Genomic DNA, 17,756 nt, shown 5'->3' with positions numbered 1-17,756 from the left:
TATTGATGTGCATGACACTTAGGCTGCTTTCTACTCTTGTATATTAATATTATTTATATTCATGTGCATACATACATTTTGTATTCTAGCTATTTTTTAATATATAGTTTTACATTTGAGGAAATCATATCATCTCAAGATTTGCTAATCTTCAAAAACATAGCCTGAGTTTCTTAGGTTCCCTAGAGATGCTGGTGAATGGTTTGGACATGGTGTGTTGATGGGGAAACAGAACTCATTTAAGTAAGGAGCCAGGCCCATTATGCAAGATAGTCAACTGGAAAGTTGTGAATTTCAACTCAAATGTATTTTTACTTAAATGTTGGGGAAAAAATTACTTTTCTCTTCCAAAGAGCAACTGTGAGTAACAATTTGGCAGTGACAGGCCTGAAGAAACGAATATCCCTTAGCAATGGGGCCCTGGAGTTTCACTTCTCCTTCAAAGCTAGAAAACACTTAGCATACACATACCCAGCTACAAAGAGCTTCAGTACCAGAGTGAGGCCTGGAGTGATGACAGGAGCCAGTTCAGTATCCCAACATTCAGACACATGCTTGTCTGTGTCTGTGACAAGAGACCTGTGAGCAATCAACATGAAGCTGGAATGGTTCACTTTGTCATGTGGCTTCAGAAGCCTCTCCATGGTCAGTTTGCTTGATCTCTTTGGCTCTGTGGTGAGGCAGAATGTCACAGGGAACGGAGGATAGAGGAAAGATATCACAGTGATCCCCAGGAAACAACAGAGAGTTGGGTAGGGGCCAGAACATAACATTCTGTCCAAGAGCATGACCTCAATTATGCAACTTCCTTCTGTGAGGCTCATGTCCTAAAATCTCTACCACTTCCCAGTGGTGCCATAGGCTGACCACCCAGGCCTTTGACACTTAGCCACTGAGAGATATTTCAGATCCAAAGCATAACCCCCTTTGTGTTCCCTTAAAGAATAAATGTTCTTTTTTGTTTGTTTGTTTGTTTGTTTGTTTGTTTTTTTGTTTTTCGAGACAGGGTTTCTCTGTGTAGCTTTGCGCCTTTCCTGGAACTCACTTGGTAGCCCAGGCTGGCCTCGAACTCACAGAGATCCGCCTGGCTCTGCCTCCCGAGTGCTGGGACTAAAGGCGTGCGCCACCACCGCCCGGCTAAGAATAAATGTTCTTGATGTCTCTTTAGCTGAGGAAATGATGGGATAGGAATATTATGACTGGAGATCAGTCCACACTCATGCTTTTCTATCTCTGCATTTTCCTTTTCAATGAGGAATATTTTCAGGTTTGAAGCTGATGGAAGCTTAGATATCCTTCAGTGTAGTCTCTCCATTGTGCAGATGAGGAAGCATGAGGAGAGCATGCTCTTTAGATTTCTTTCTGATCTCCATTTTCTTTTTGCTCTGAAGGTTCAGTTCCCCAGTTTTTAGTTTATGTGTTTTTGAAAGGGTTGTTCCCTAGTTAATGCTTAATTTATAATGATTGACAGGGTTTTCCAACTGTGAAGTATATTCTCTGATGTATAAATCTCTCATCTTGAGGAATAACCCAGTATTGTCTCTCTGTGGTGATAATTTATCTGTGTCCCCCAATAAAATTTATCTGAGGATCAGAGGATGAAGGTTAGCCACTATTAGTAAAAACAGAAGTCATGCAATGTTAGCACATGCCCTGAATCCATGTGGATTGCTGTGTGTTCAAGGCCATACTAACAAACAGAGCCTTTAATCCCAGTACCAACCATAGAGACCTAGAGGTCTGTACAGGCAGGCAGGAACAAGGAAGTGAGGTAGCTGGGCAAAGAGCCAATGAGAGGGCAGAACATCAAGGCATTAAAGGCATGGGTAAGATAGGAAGTAGCTTGTACTATGGAAGCTGCAGGGTGGTAAGGTAAGGTTAGCTGGTGGCTGTTCCAATTCCTCTCATCTCTGTCAGATTTTTCACCCCTATTTCTGGCTTCATGTTTTTTGTTTGTTTGTTTGTTTGGTTGGTTTTTTTTTTTTTGGTTTTTTTGTTTGTTTGTTTGTTTTTTTATTTAATAAGACCACTTAGAAATTTGTCCACAATTGGTGCCCACGTGGCAAAAACTCTTTAAAAAGCTTTGATGGGATTACAGGCCCGAGGCTACAGGCCCCCCAAATTGGCTGGGGTTTATAAGGCCCCAGGCTCGGCCAAAGATACAAGCTATCTGGACTACACACAACTGGAGCTGCTTGCGGCCAGATCTCCAACTCACATGGCTGGAGTCTTTTTGGCTTTTTTAGCTCCTGGTAGGTGGTGGGCTCTTGCTCTCTCTGGATTTCCATCTTGGGCTGCCACCACACTAGGCAGCTGCTTTGAAGTTTCTTCAAACTTCTACTGTTCTATGCAGACTTGGTAAGTCAATTAAAGATTTAAAGGGAGAAACTAGTTAAAAAAGATTTTCCCCCCACATTAAAAAATGGGAAACATTTTTACAATGGAAGAAAATTGGTCTTTGAATGATAACATATTAGCAGTCTGAAAATGGAACAATTACATGAGAGTATAATTAATTTTGATGGAATGTATGAAACATCAATTACAAATATTATTTGTTTAATCATCCTTATTTTAGTATTAAAAAGGTTGTTCAATTTAACTATCAAGATAAAAGCTTTAGAAAAACCTGTTAAAATGAATCATAGAGAAATTCAGACTCAAACAGAAAAATTCAAAGGTGAAACTAACTCAGGATTGACTTTAGGAAAAACCTGTTAAAATGACTTATAGAGAAATTCAGACCCAGACATATGAATTTAAAGGTGAAATTATTTCAGGATTGAATTATACAGTTACGGAGAGACAGTATGTTTTCAAACAACCAAACAGGAACTACCTGCTCAAGAGAGTAACAAGCTCATTGGACTCCAGTGGAAATGTTAGATTTAAGGAGATTTAAGGAAACTATAGTATCCTATGGCATTTGTAAAGCAATTGTAAAACTCATGGTCAACTTGTAATAGGATTATTCCTCAGTACTGGAAAGAATTGATAGCAGCATTCCTGGAGGAAGGGCACAATTATAATGCCAAACATGGTTTAAGGAGGAGGCTAAAACAATAGAACACAAATGTAGAACTAGAGGTGTGGAAATTTCCCAGGATCAGCTTCTTGGAGAAGGCGAATACATTGACATACAAAGATAATGTTTATATGATAACCAAACCTTAATTCTATGCCACATGACAGCCGTGAATGCATGGGACAGAATTGAGGAAGCAAGAAAAAAATTGAATCATTCACAAAAGTTATACAAGGCCCCAGAGAATCCTTCATGGATTTCTTACAAAGATTGTCTTCAACAGTAAATAGAATGATATCAAATTCAGAAGCTAGACAGATAATAATTGAATTTTGGCTTTTGATAACATTAATGCAGCATGCAAGAAAAAATAATCAGGCCATTAAAGGCAAGATCAGCACCCTTGGAGGACTGGATCAGGGACACAATATTGAGTCTCATGGCCATGATGATATGTGGATAGAAGTAATTTCAAAAGCTTTGAGGAAAAATAATGTCAGATATTTTAGTTGTGGTAAACAAGGTCATTTCAAAAAGGAGTGTAAACAGGGCATTCCTACAAAGAATATTTATTCAAGAAACAACAGCAACAGAAAGCCCCTCCCTTCTGGATTATGCAGAAGGTTAAACAATGGACCAATGAATGTAGATCAACAAGTGACAGACAAGGTAATCCTTTGCCTCTGCCCTCGGGAAACTCCCAGAGGGGCCTCATGCAGGCACCCACAGCAAGTTCAGTTCAGACCTTTCCTGTCATCATAGAAGAAAACCCTTCTCAGAGCAATTAAATAACCAAATGCTTATTGGAATAAACCAGGCTGCTCCAGGTGATAGAGCAGCTCTAGCATAGAGAACAGGAAGTTCAGGAGAAACCATAAGTGACTTTTTTGGCAAACTTCTATAAATGAACAAAGACCAAAATTAAAAATATGAATTAATGGCATTTTCTTGGAAGGTTTAATAAACACAGGTGCTGATATGACAATAATTGCACCAGAATTTTGGCATCCAAATTGGCCTCTTCAGGAGGTAAATGTTCAGCTGTTAGGGATTGCAATATTACCTCAAGTGAAACAGGGTGCAAGATGGTTCAAATGTATAGGATCAGAAGGACAGAGAGGAAAATTAAAGCTATGTGTGGATAATATAGCTATGAACTTATGGGGCCATGATCTATTAAACAATGGAATACTCAGATTAACATTCCTCAAACCTCAGAAACAAATGATAAACTAACACATTTCTGAGAGAAATATTAGGAGGGATTATTTTAATGAGTGGTCACCAGCCATTCAAATTGTACAAGAACAAGGTAAAACAACTGTTGATCTTCCAAAGACCCCAAAAGCTCTAACTTTATCATGGTTAACAGACAAGTCTGTTTGCGTTCAGCAATGGCCTTTAACAACAGAGAAACTCCAGGCTTTAGAAAAGCTGGTAGAAGAGCAGTTAAATGCTCAGCATATTGAAGAATCAACCAGCCCTTGGAATTCTCCTGTATTTGTTATTAAAAAGAAATCTGGTGAATGGAGAATGGTAACAGATCTAAGAGCAATTAACAAAGTAATTCAGCCAATGGGCTTTCTACAATCTGAAATTCCTTTGCCTACTCTGTTAACTAAAGGATGGCCTCTTACACTTATTGACTTAAAAGACTGTTTCTTGGGCTGGGCAGTGGTGGCACACGCCTTTAATCCCAGCACTGGGAGGCAGAGGCAGGCAGATCTCTGAGTTTGAGGCCAGCCTGGGCTACAGAGTGAGTTCCAGGAAAGGCTCAAAGCTACACAGAGAAACCCTGTCTTGAAAAAACAAAACCAAAACCAAAAAAGACTATTTCTTTTCAATACCCTTACAAGAAAAAGACAGAGAAAGATTTGACATCACAGTGCCTACTTAATAATTCTCAACCAGTTAAGAGATAGCAATGGAGGGTCCTCCCACAGGGAATGTTGAATAGCCCAATTCTGTGTCAATATTTTGTACAACAGCCATTGAAAGTAATATGTAAACAATTTCCTAAATCTGTAATTTATCATTATATGGACAATATTTTACTAGCTGATTCAAATGTAGATAATTTAGAAAAATGTTAGAAGAAGTAAAGAAAATTTTGCCTTGTTGGGGATTACAAATTGCTCCTGAAAAGATACAAAGAGGAGATTTTATTAATTATTTAGGATATAAAAATAGGTCTACAAAAAATTAGACCCCAAAAGGTGCAAATTAGGAGTGACCTATTATGGACTCTTAATGACTTTCAAAGATTATTTAGAGACATTTCCTATCTATGAACTGTTGTTGGGGTAAAAAATGATGAACTTAGTAGTTTGTTCAAAACCTTAGATGGTGACAAGGACTTAAATAGTCCAAGAGAATTATCAGCTGAAGCTGAGAAAGAACTGGCCTTGGTGGAAAAGAAAGTACAGGGAGGACATGTGGATGGTATAGATCCAAAGCTTGATTGCATTTTGATTGTTTTACTCTCTGAGCATTCTCCTACAGGAATTTTAATGGGGAGGGAATTTGTTATATTGGAATGGATATTTCTACCAAATAAACAGATTAAAAACTTATATGGAAAAGATCTCTGACTTGATTTTACTTACTTACTTAATTAATTAATTAATTAATTAATTAATTAATTAATTAATTAATTATTTAGGCAGCCTTGGCTCTGCTTTATTGACCTCAGAGCAACCTTTGGATACAGTTTTAAAGAATAAAGCCACATACACAATGGGAACTGAGATTCAGACTGGTGCCCCATCTCCAAAAAAATCCCAACCCAAGTGTATTTATACAAAACACCAGAGGGAAAAAAATGAGGCATGCAGTGCTGAGTCAAAGGGTAGCCAGTTAGCAGAGGAACAGTCAGCCACAGTGCAGGAGCATCACGCCTCCTTCTTGTAAGTTCTGGTGCCATGGGTGAATGCCAGGATGAGCTTCCCATCACACAGCTCTCTTGTAAGCAGAGTCTCTTGCCCATCCCACCTCTGCACTTGGACAAGTTTGCCTCCATCCAGTCATCTGCTGTTACCTCATCAAACTGCATTCCCAGCTGAAAGCTCATCTCTGTGTTCTTGAAGGTGCTGTATGTCTTTATGAGTATAGTATTCCTGTTTTTCTCGATGATTGTGATAGGCTTCGTCATGCTAGTCACCTGTCTGGTGGCAAAACCCACACCGAGTGACTTCATATAGTCATCAAAATTCTTGCTGTTTACTAGCTTCCAGGTACTGACAAAGGTATCTGTCATGGTATGATGAGAGAGGAGGTGTGCAGATACTCAGAACCACCCTGACTTGATTTTAAAAGGAAAAATTGAGACTTCATCAATTAGCAGGAATAGACTCAGCAGAAATTGTCATACCTTTAACTAAGGAGGACACTAAAAAATTATGGGCAGAAAGTAAACCTTGGCAAAGAGCTTGAAGTAATTTTTTGGGGAAAAATTAACAATAAATATCCCAAAAGTGACAGAATTGAACTTATAAAGAAAGCTGGTTGAATTTTACCTCACATTGAACGGGAAACACCCATATCTGGAGCTCATACATTTTATACAGATGCAAACAAACAAGGAAAATCAGGTTACAAATAAGAAAATTTAAGTAAAGTGGTTCAATGCCCTTATAATTCAGTTCAAATCTCAGAATTGCTATTCTGTTGGTATTAATGGATTTTTCAGAAACTCTCAATATAGTCACTAACTCTCAGTATGCTGAAAGAGTGGTATTACATATTGAGACTGCAGAATTTATCCCTGATGAATCAAAATTAGCTTCACTATTCAGTTACAAGAAATAATCGGGAATAGGAAGCATCCCTTATGTATGTATAACTCACATCTGATTCCATATGGGTCTGCCAGGCCCTCTAGCACAAGGTAATGATGAGATTAACAAATTATTGATAGGAAATGTACTGGAGGTCTCAGAATTTCATAAAAAATATCATGTCGATAGTAAAAGTTTAAAAAAGGATTTTTCCATATCCTGGCAATAAGCAAGGAAATTGTAAGGAAATGTCCTACTTGTTCCTTTTACAATCAGACTCAATTACCAGCAGGATATAACCCAAAGAGTACTCAGAGGAATGAAATCTGGCAGATGGATGTTTCATTCTGCAAAATTTGGAAAATTGAAATATGTATACCACACCATTTATACTTATTCAGAATTTCAATGGACAACTGCTCTGAGTTCTGAAAAGGCTGATTCGGTAATCATGTTTGCTAGAAGTTATGGCCATCATGGTTATACCTGCACAAATTAAAACTGACAATGCTCACTCTTCTCCTTTCCTCCTCCGTCGTGCGGTGGGCTCCTGCCTTGGCTTCTCACCATGTCTTCTCACAAGACTTTCAGAATCAAGCGATTCCTGGCCAAGAAACAAAAGCAAAATCGTCCTATTCCTCAGTGGATTTGGATGAAAACTGGTAACAAAATAAGGTACAACTCCAAGAAAAGACACTGAAGGAGAACAAAGCTGGGTCTGTAAGGATTCACGCAATTGCAAGACAGTTTATACTGAATTGAGGGTCATCAAGCAATCCTACCACGTGGATGGAGTTCAACATTTTAACCTGAAGACTGGGTCGTGTTTTAAGTTGGGGGAGTAGTTTGTCCAGTAATAAAATGTAGAACCTTACAAAAAAAAAAAACCTGATAATGCTCTAGCATATGTCTCTGGTAAAATGAAACATTTTCTTTGCTTATTACAATATAAGGCATATTACAGGTATACCACATAATCCTACAGGCCAACAGTCACAGAAAGATCAAATCAAACTCTAAAGGATATGCTAAATAAACAGAAAGGGGTAATAAACAGAAAGGGGTAACAAAACCCCTCAGAAATAGATTACATAATGCTCTATTAACTTTGAATTTTCTCAGTGCTAATGAGAAAGGAACAACAGCTGCAGAGAGACATTGGCTAATAGAAAAAACTACAGAATTAAATCAGCCTATATACTTTAAGGATGTGCTGACCTCAGAATGGAAACCAGGATGTGTGTTTTGATTTTGTTTCTACAGGAGAAGATAAGCTGTGGATACCATCAAAATTGATAAAGGTTTCATCTGAACAAGAGGGACCTCATAATTAGAAGTGATATTTCACCAATCAGCATGACCATTCAATTTAAAATTAACTTATATCACTAACAAATGCTTTTCATTTAGTCAGATATAACTTGCCAAAAGGGAACCTCCCCAAAGTCAGGCTTGGGAAAGGTTTTTGTTTTTGTCTTTAAGGAGAATGAAGGCTAAGGAATCTGAAGAACACTGGGTAAATAAGACATCTGAAGAAAAGGACAAATCATCTAGAAAAAAATGCCCCCCCTTAAAAAAAGAGTAAATTGGCCTATTAGTATATCACATATAAAATTACATAAGTCTTCCTAAATATTTGTTTCTGCTTTTCTCTACAGACATTTAACACAAGTAGTCTTTTTGTAGTCCCAGTTCAATTAACAAATTAAAGCTGGCTTTGGAGTTGGAGAATGACTCTCTTGTTCTCTAAACTCAAGCATGTTGTTAAAAGGAAAATGCAAAATCTCTGTATCATGTCAGAAAAAGAGCCATCTTCTGATATGGGACAGAAGAAAACAAAAAAAAATTAAAAGACTATTCTATTGCCACTAATCTAAATTCTTTGGTTCTATTTTGATTATTTAAATTTTTCTTAAGGTATGAATTTTATATCAAAATTTATAAGATTAACATATATAATATATATAACCTTTTGTTATGATATTAATGGTCATATAGAGTACTAACTAATTCTAGAAAAAAAGCTTCAGTTATCTGCCTATACATGTTTGTGTGTGTGTGTGTGTGTGTGTTGGAGTCTCTATCAGTTTTCTGGAGGGAATCATGACAAGGCCTAACAGTGAATTTGAAGTCTCTAGAAAGATGATGGGGCCCCACAATGATGATTCCACATGGACAATAATACCACTAAGCTGACAAACATCACCCAAAGATCAACTTTGGACTACAAACTGCTAAGGACAATTTCAAGATGGCTAGCTGAGATGATCCAGCTTCACAGACTACTTGAACAAAGACTTGAGCTAAGCCCTGCACTTTGGCATTATGCAGATACTGGACACCAAATGATATAGCTTCCTCTCCTGGAACTTGACAATTAACCCAAAAATTTTCTTTTCAGGATCCCCTGAAGATGCCTTTGCCCACAAATACCAGGAAGCAATTTTAAGAACACAACGTCTACATTCCCACAAGGTAGGGTGGGGTGGTGGTTTTTGATCTTTCAGTGAGTTTGGGGTTTGGGGTAGTTGTCATTGTTTTGGAGGGTTGGTTACAAGTTGTTGTTGTTAATGGTCAGGAAAAGGGCTAAACAAAGAAGATTAGATTTAAGGTTCTTGTTTGAAAAGAAAAGAGAAAAGAGAAAAAAAAAAGGGAGAAGAGAAAAGAAAAGAAAAAAGAGGAAATAGATAAAAGGGAGATTATTGAATCTATTCTCAAAAAATATAGAAATGATAGAATAAAGGGCAAGATTATTGAAGCTACTCTGAAAAGAAAAAAGAGAGGATATAGATATGATATAGATGAAAAGGTCAATTATTGAACCTACTTTTAAAAGACAAGTACCCGTTTTAAATACTTTACATTGGATTGAATTTTTATATATTGTATACAAATTGTATATTGAGATTGATATTGTTAGAAAATGCTGTATGTATATTTCTAATCTTGTTCAAGATATTATACCTATATGGTTCATTTAACAATGTAATGCAATTTGCTAATCCTTGAAAGTTATTATTATCAAATATTAGGATACAGAGAAATGAGAGTTGTTAGTCAATACAATTGAACTTGTTGTCATATTAGGTGTTTCCAAGCAGAGATAAATTTTAGATAAACAAATCATCTTCAAACCCTTCAAAGATCTACAGAATATGGCATTTAAAATGTTTTAATAACTTAGAATTTTTTCTTTTTTTATGACTATGAGACATGTGGGCTCCTGGCACGACCAATCTACTTCAGAGAAGATATGGGCATTGAAGAAAATGCACATGGAGTTAACTTTCATTGTGGCAAAAGTTAGCAACCAAGCAACAAGGTGTCCTCACATCAACTGCTGACAGTATGCTATCCAAAATGGACAAACAGGACACAAAACAAAGGACTACCGATCTACCAAGACAAGTGTGGTTGCAGCTTTGGCAACAGGCATTCTCTGAGGCCAGGACAATATGGCACTATCTCTGAAGTGGCTTTGCAATCCAGAAAAGAAAGGTACAGTGACCCTTTCTGTGAAGGTACCTGAACAGGCAGTGGACCAGTGGCTTCTGGTATGCAGTGGAACAGTAGCTGAAACAGTTATTCTTGAAGGAGTAAGTAGGCTGAAGGAGTCTAACCTTCATTATGGTAGACTGACATTTAATAAAGTAGATGAAACCACCCACAAGCTGAGAAGAATGAATTCTGGGAAGCTGAATTTAAAAAACACCAGCAATTTCCAGAATTTAAAATCCTGAATCATGACAGGACACTGGTGAAATTCAAGTTTATCTGGAATATGGAATACTCACACTGAATGTGATATTGAGCTGTAGACCATGCATACATCCTGCTTCACAAATGAGTCCGTCAGATATGCTAAGCTTATAGGCTGAAGAAGATGCCCCAATGTTGTGGAGAAACCTCAGGTGACTGTCCAAGCAGCTGGCTGGTTCTGTCAACTCACAATTTTTGGAAGTCACTTGTTTTCACTTCCTGTTTTGCTAAGTAATATTATTTCCTTCTCGGGATTCTAAGGGAGTTGAAGATTAGATAGTTATAGTTTTCTTTGTTAAGAATTTCAGTAAAGAAACTCACTAAGAGGTGTAAAGTTTATAAATTTGAAAGACATTATAAGACAGTTTTCTGTTAGTAATATAAGTTAGGATAGAAATGAATCAGGTACCTTTTGAACTTATCAAAATAGGATAGATAATGGAATATTTTCTCTGAATTTGTCAAATGTTAATGGACTAGACATTGTTGATGTATTTATTGCTTGAATGTAATGTATATAGTTATTGTACTAATTGTATATAGTTTTTCTTTCATTTTTTTGCTTTTATTAGACAAAAAGAGGAAATATAGTCATAATTTATCTGTGTCCCCCAATAAAATTTATCTGAGGATCAGAGGATAAAGGTCAGCCACTATTAGTAAAAACAGAAGTCATGTAATGTTAGCACACATCCTTAATCCATCTGGAACTCTATGTGTTCAGGGCCATACTAGGGAACAGAGCCAAGCGTGGTGACACATGCCTTTAATCCCAGTACCAACCATAGAGAGCTGGAGGTCTATACAGACAGACAGTGGAAAGAAAGTGAGGTAGCTGGGTTAAGATCACCAATGAGAGGGCAGAATAGCAAGGCAATAAAGGCACAGGTCATACAGGAAGTAGTTTCCACTTGGGAAGCTGCTGGGTGGTAAGGTAAGGTTAGTTGGTGGCTGTTCCAATTCCTTTGAACTCTGTCAGATTTTCTCCCCTTTTTATGCCTACATTTTTTTTATTTAGTAAGACCACTTAGAAATCTATCTACATCTCTCCTATAACCTGTGATATTTTTCTATGTCTTTAAACTTTCCTAGTTTATTTCTTCCTGTTTTAATGGAGGAAATAGCCTGGTTCCTTTGTAAATACATTTTTTAAATTCCAAAGACAAAATAGTTTTAAAACAGAAGTGTTGGGGCTGGAGAGATAGATGGCTTAGTGATTGAGAGCACTTACTGCTCTTGCAGAGAACTTGAGTGTCTTACTTAGGGTTTCTATTGCTGTGAAGAGACACTATGACCATGACAACTCTTATAAAGGAAAACATTTCATTGTGGTGTCTTGATTATAGTTCAGAGGTTTAGTTCATTGTCATCATGGTGGGAAGCAAGGCAGCATGCAGGCAGATATGGTGCTACAGCAGGACCTTAGAGTCATTGCATCTTGACTCACAAGCACCAGGAAGTGGTCTGAAACACTGAGTGTGGCTGGAACATATATGAGACCTCAAAGTCTGCATCCACAGAGACATACTTCCTCCAACAAGGGCACACCTACTCCAACAAATCTATACCTCTTAATAGTGCCACTTCCTTTGGGCACAATTTTCTTTCAAAGTACCACACTGGATTTGGTCTCAGCACCCACACTGTGACTCATAAACATCTGTAACTCTAGTTCAAGAGAATCTAATGCCCTCTCTGGCCTCTGAGGGCATTGTACACACATGATGCACAGACATACATGCAGGCAAAACACTTAAACATATAAAGTAAAATGAAATCTTTAAAAAATTAAAATTAGAAGTGTTAGACTCATTTTATTAACATCAAAGATTGGAACAAAGCCCTAAAATATTTCAGGGAGCTCTCCAGAGAAGATCCCTAATAGAGAGTGTCTGGGCATTTGAAGGTCATTGTTCCAGCTGCTGGGACAACACTCGAGTGTTCAGGGACCTGGGTGTAGCCCCAGAACATGGAGTCTTTAAAGGCAGAGACCTTGTCCAGACACTTGCTTGGCAGCTACTGGGAGGACTTTGCAGAGTAGGCATTTTAAAGCAAGCAGTTTTAGAGGAAATTAAGACAAGAGGTTAGCTGGAAAGCTAAGATAAGTTAACTAGGACATCTTAATTTTGGTTCCTAGAATAGAGTTGTGTAATTTTCCATGATATTCTCTATCAAGTAGACCTGATTCTAATTAAACCTGGAATGGCCTCAGCAAGAATACAAGATGGAGGAACCTCTATACTGTCTTGTCCCATCACAATAAAAAGCTGTGTTAATGAAACATTCAGTGTAACAAGTATGTGGAGTCCTGTACCACGGCTACAGACAGGGTTCATAGAATAAACCACAGTATAGTAAAACCTAATTTAGGATTTTTTTTAATCAGAGGAGCATTTCTAGAGTATCAAACATTTTTATCTGGAGCTTTTATGAATAAGTTTCTATCTGAGGGGGAAAGACTCATGCACATTCTGAGGGTCAATTTCTTTTACTCTAATTCTAATTCTCTAGAATTTCACCTCTAATTCCCTAGCTCTTCTCTCTACATAGCTATATACATACATCTAACAGGAGACTCTTGCAATAATAAAAATAGTTATAAAGCCCTCTGAAGGTCATAGTACATCCTTGAATAGATGATAAGGAGCAAAGCCATTTACCATGGCAATGCATACTTTGGGGCAGGGTACTTGGATTCTTTTCTTTTCTTTTTTCTTTTTTCTTTTCTTTTTTTGCCAGTGGCCACTGATGTGAGTTATCAGCCTGGCTTTAGCAAGTGAAGAATTGGTACCATATCTTTGGCTGCTTCGTGCTAATAACCTTGGTTCTACAATAGACCTTTAGGGAAAATGTCCTTGTGTATCTTTTGTGGAGGTTAACTTTATGAGACCTCTGCAGGAGCATTTAGTTTAGTTTGAAATTGCTCTAAAGTTATGAATAAGCCAGTTGTCTATAGCAAGTCTTAGACTGTGAAGAAATTGGTACTTTTTTAGGTTTGTCTGAGTAAAGAAATCAAATAAGAGAGGGATAATAGTGGAGCAAAATTATTTTTTATGACTAGAGGAGATATTATCTAGCTATCACCTATCATCTGTTTATCCATCTATCTACCACTTATCATCTATTTATCCATCTATCAATCATCCATAGTCTATTTATATTCTCTCTTAAGTGAGGAAGAAGATAATGTATCCATTTCTTTTCTTACAGCTATGTCCACACTTGACAAGAAGCAACTCAAGAGAAGAGGGGTTTATTTTGGCTTGTGATTTTGGGGTACAGACTATCATGGTGGTAAAATTATTTCTTAGCTGTAGTGACAAGAACATGAGGCTGCTTGCTGACAACTGAGGAGGTTATGAAGTAGAGAAAGGGTAATTCAACTGCCACTCAACTGTTTCTCCATTTGCAGTTCTGGATTCCATCCCACAGGATGGCACAACTCAAATTCAGAGTAGATTTTCTTTCCACACTTAAGGGCATTGGCACTGCCCTCAAAGATATGCCCAGAGGTGTATCTCCTAGGTGACTCCAAATCCAGTCAAGTTGGAAATGAAGATGACAATCTATAGAGACTTAGGCAAAGATGTGAGAAATCAATTCATTGAAGGAGAAACAGTGAATATTTTTGTGAAGAGATGAGCAAATTGACTTCTGAACAAAGAAATTCAAAGAGATCAGAAACAGGAAAGCATAACACATCCAAACTTATAGAAGATGTTTACAATTAGTGATTACTGTCAGATGATAGGAATGTAACCTGTCAGAATTTTCTAGAAGGAGATTTGGCAATAATTTTTGAAATCAGTGTGCAAATTGTTTAAGATTTAATCATCCCCTCTCTGGATACATACTTCTAACAAATTCTCCCTCATCTCCTTGTTGGATACCCATGAGATTGTTCAGTGTCAATGAAAAGATTATGCTCACCAAACATTTGTGTTAATAGGTATAGCTAAAATTTTCCTGCCTTGCCCACAGTCAAGACAAATCTTTGTCACCCGCCAGTCCCACAGCTGCTCAGACCCAACCAAGTAAACACAGAGACTTATATTGCTTACAAACTGTATGGCCGTGGCAGGCTTCTTGCTAACTGTTCTTAATTTAACAGTTAATCTTAAATTAACCCATTTCTATAAATCTATACCTTACCACGTGGCTTGTGGCTTACCAGCATCTTCACATGTGGCTTGTCATGGTGGCAGCTGGCAGTGTCTCTGACTCTGCCTTCCACTTCCCAGAATTCTTCTCCTCCTTGTCCCCCCCATACTTCCTCCTCCCTGACTACTGGCCAATCAGTGTTTTATTTACTAACCAATCAGAGCAACACATTTGCCATACAGAACATCCCACAGCAAATAGGGATTTGGAAATGTAGAGATTCATAATTAATAATATGGCTACATATTACAGGGAATATCACCCAAATAGTATACTATGTAGCAATGTAAAGCCAAAAATGAAGAATGTGTGGCAGTAAAGTGAGGTTATGACAACTTAGGATTGAGTAAAAAAGAAAGCAGAAATGTTGCTCGCTGTTAGAATATAATGTGCATAGCCATACTAAGCAATTTTCAAAGACATTATATATCCAATGACATTTACCCAAAACATTAGAGTTAAAATATGTATGGAGATGCTGGAGAAAACATGAAGACACTTAACAGACAGTGATGGCATGCACTATATTATCAGCTCAACTCTGCACTTGTGAAAAAATACAGACGTTCACTCATGTCTGGTCGGTGGTGGCACACACCTTTAATCTCAGCACTTAGGAGGCAGAGGCAGGCATATTTCAGTGAGTTCAAGGTCAGCCTGGTCTACAGAGTGAGTTCGATGACAGTCAGGACTGTTACACAGAGAAACCCTGTCTCAAAATATCAAAAAAAAGAAAAAAAAAAAAGAAACTCTATTTACTTAACAAACATATAATGAGCATTGCTGTGGTAGAACACAGCCACTACCAAATCCAACCACCTGGAAATAATCTTTGACCTTTGACATTTTGTGCCTCTGTGTTCTGTTCTCTTTCATTTCTGAATTCCTTCTTTAATTCATTTTAACAGAAACAGTTTTCTGAATATTTTATAATTGACCTATATCTTACCTTTAGACAATGTCTTCAAGATTTTGAACAAACAAACTTTCCTAATCATTTCTCAGTCTAGAATAATTGCCAATTGTTTTCACTCTTTCCTTAAAGCTGTTTTTTGTAAGTGGTGCTTCCTTTGCTTACTAAGTGTTTTTTTTTTGGGTGTATGCCTTGCTGTGTAGCCTGATGCACAGTTCTGTGCCAAGGGCTGAGGTGGGCAGAGTGATTCTAGTGCAGTTTCTGCACTCGGGAGATCATACTGTATTTAGAAAATATATAATGGAAAAGATAATCATTTTAAATTCTTTAATTTATCATATTTAAGTTGTTTCTGCACTGCTACATTTACTGTGTGCCTTTAATCAACACGTGAAGTTATATAATATTTGTGGGATGCTGTATAATTTGTGTGTGTTCAGTTTATGAATATACACTTATACTCCACAGTGCCCATGTAGAGGTCAGATGACAACTCTCTGGAGTCAGTTTTCTCCCTCCACCTTTATGTGAGTTCAGAGGATCAAATTCAGTTCCCTGGACTTGCACAGCAAAGGCCCTACCCACTGAGCCATCTCACCACCCCCCTTCATATGATATTTTGATATACTTGTGATTAAAGTTCAACATAGTTTCTCATAGTTATCTCCTTAACCACTTATCATTTCTCCATGAGGAAAACATTCAAAACCCTTTTTTTCTTTCTTACCCCAGCCTAAATTCCTCTTTGTACTTTCTCTCCTTGCTGAAAGTTCTACCTATACTTCATTCCTTGCTATTGGCCATTCAGTTTTTATTAGACCAATCAGGTTCCTTAGGCAGGCAAGGCAAAACAGCAACACATCTTTACATAATTAAACAAATGCAACATATCCTTACAGAGTTAAACAAATATTCTGCAACATGTATGTGTACTGTGTCTGTGCAGGTACTTACAGGGAGACCAAAGGAAGGTGTTGGATCCCCTGGAACTGAAGTTACAGGCAGTTTTGAGCTAACTCATGTGTGTGCTTGGAACTGAAGAAGCTGGGTCCTTGGCAAGAGAGCAGCAAGAGCAAGGGCTCTTAAATGCTCTAGCTCTGTAGTTGGGTGTTTTTTTAAGGGGGTCAGCTCCCAAATAAATACATGGAGACTTATTCTTAGTTATGAATTCCCAGCCTTACCTTGGATTATCTCTAGCCAGCATTTCTTATCTTAAATTATCCCACCTACCTTTTGCCTTTGGGCCTTTACCTTTCTCTAATGTATATGTCATTCTTTACTTTTTACTCTGTTGCTGGCTGTGTGGCTGGTCCTTGGCATCTTCTCTCCCTCACCTTTTCTTACTCTTCACCCTTCACTTTATTTATTCTCTCTGCCTCCCAGCCCCACCTGTTTCTCTCTCCTGCCTTGCTATTGGCCATTCAGCTCTTTACTAGACCAATCAGGTGTCTTAGACAGGCAAAGGAACACAGCTTCACAGAGTTAAACAAATGCAACATAAAGAATGCAACACATCTTTGCATCATTAAATAAATATTCCACAACATAAGCAAACATAAACACATCTTAAAATTTTGTTTTTCTTATTTCCCTTAAGGGCTGGTGGAGGTGGGAAAGATGAGGCTCTACTTGATGCCTTTCCCACATGGTTTTGGGAGCTTTTCACCATATAGAATCAAGTTTCTGCCAAAAGAAAGTGAAACAAGTCACTGTATAGAGCAGAAGTTCCCAACCTGGGTGTGTTGAATGACCCTTTCACAGGGGTCATCTAAGACCATTGGCAAGCACAGATATTTATATTACTATTCATAATAGTAGAAAAATTATAGTTATGAAGTAGCAATGAAAATAATTTAATGGTTAGGGGTCACCACAACATGAGGAACTGTATTAAAGGGTCAGAGCAATAGGAAAGTTGAAAACCACTATCTTAAAGGCTCTTTCTTGTCAGGCAGTGGTGGCACACACCTTTAATCCCAGCACTCTGGAGGCAGAGCCAGGTGGATCTCTGTGAGTTCGAGGCCAGCCTGATCTACAGAGCAAGATCTAGGACAGGCACCAAAAAACTACACAGAGAAACATTTTCTTGAAAAAACTAAAAACTAAAAAAAAAAAAGAAAGA

The 17,756-nt window shown here is 37.7% G+C and overlaps 2 protein-coding genes and 1 pseudogene across 8 annotated transcripts in view; 2 read left to right on the top strand and 1 right to left on the bottom strand.

The window, feature by feature from the left end:
- Positions 1–17,756, top strand: part of LOC102924806 (uncharacterized) — a 179,241-nt gene that overhangs the window by 103,239 nt on the left and 58,246 nt on the right. The gene's annotated exons all lie outside the window — the stretch shown is intronic.
- Positions 5,693–17,756, bottom strand: part of LOC102912248 (fatty acid-binding protein, heart pseudogene) — an 87,551-nt pseudogene continuing 75,487 nt past the window's right edge. Inside the window, exon 2 of the transcript XR_013053245.1 lies at positions 5,693–7,405. The product of XR_013053245.1 is annotated as a fatty acid-binding protein, heart pseudogene (transcript). The remainder of the gene's footprint in view (positions 7,406–17,756) is intronic.
- Positions 7,194–7,702, top strand: LOC143274559 (large ribosomal subunit protein eL39-like). The gene has a single exon (XM_076578231.1). The coding sequence runs from the start codon at positions 7,370–7,372 to the stop codon at positions 7,499–7,501; it is 132 nt and encodes a 43-aa protein (XP_076434346.1). The 5' UTR covers positions 7,194–7,369; the 3' UTR covers positions 7,502–7,702.

This window comes from Peromyscus maniculatus, chromosome 8 (assembly GCF_049852395.1).
Source record: "Peromyscus maniculatus bairdii isolate BWxNUB_F1_BW_parent chromosome 8, HU_Pman_BW_mat_3.1, whole genome shotgun sequence".
In the NCBI taxonomy this organism is placed as follows: Eukaryota; Metazoa; Chordata; class Mammalia; order Rodentia; family Cricetidae; genus Peromyscus; species Peromyscus maniculatus.
This window is presented reverse-complemented; position numbering and strand designations above follow the sequence as displayed.

Excerpts from the sequence above, each read along its gene's own strand:
- LOC143274559 (XM_076578231.1), top strand. The coding sequence starts at position 7,370 with ATGTCTTCTCACAAGACTTTCAGAATCAAGCGATTCCTGGCCAAGAAA.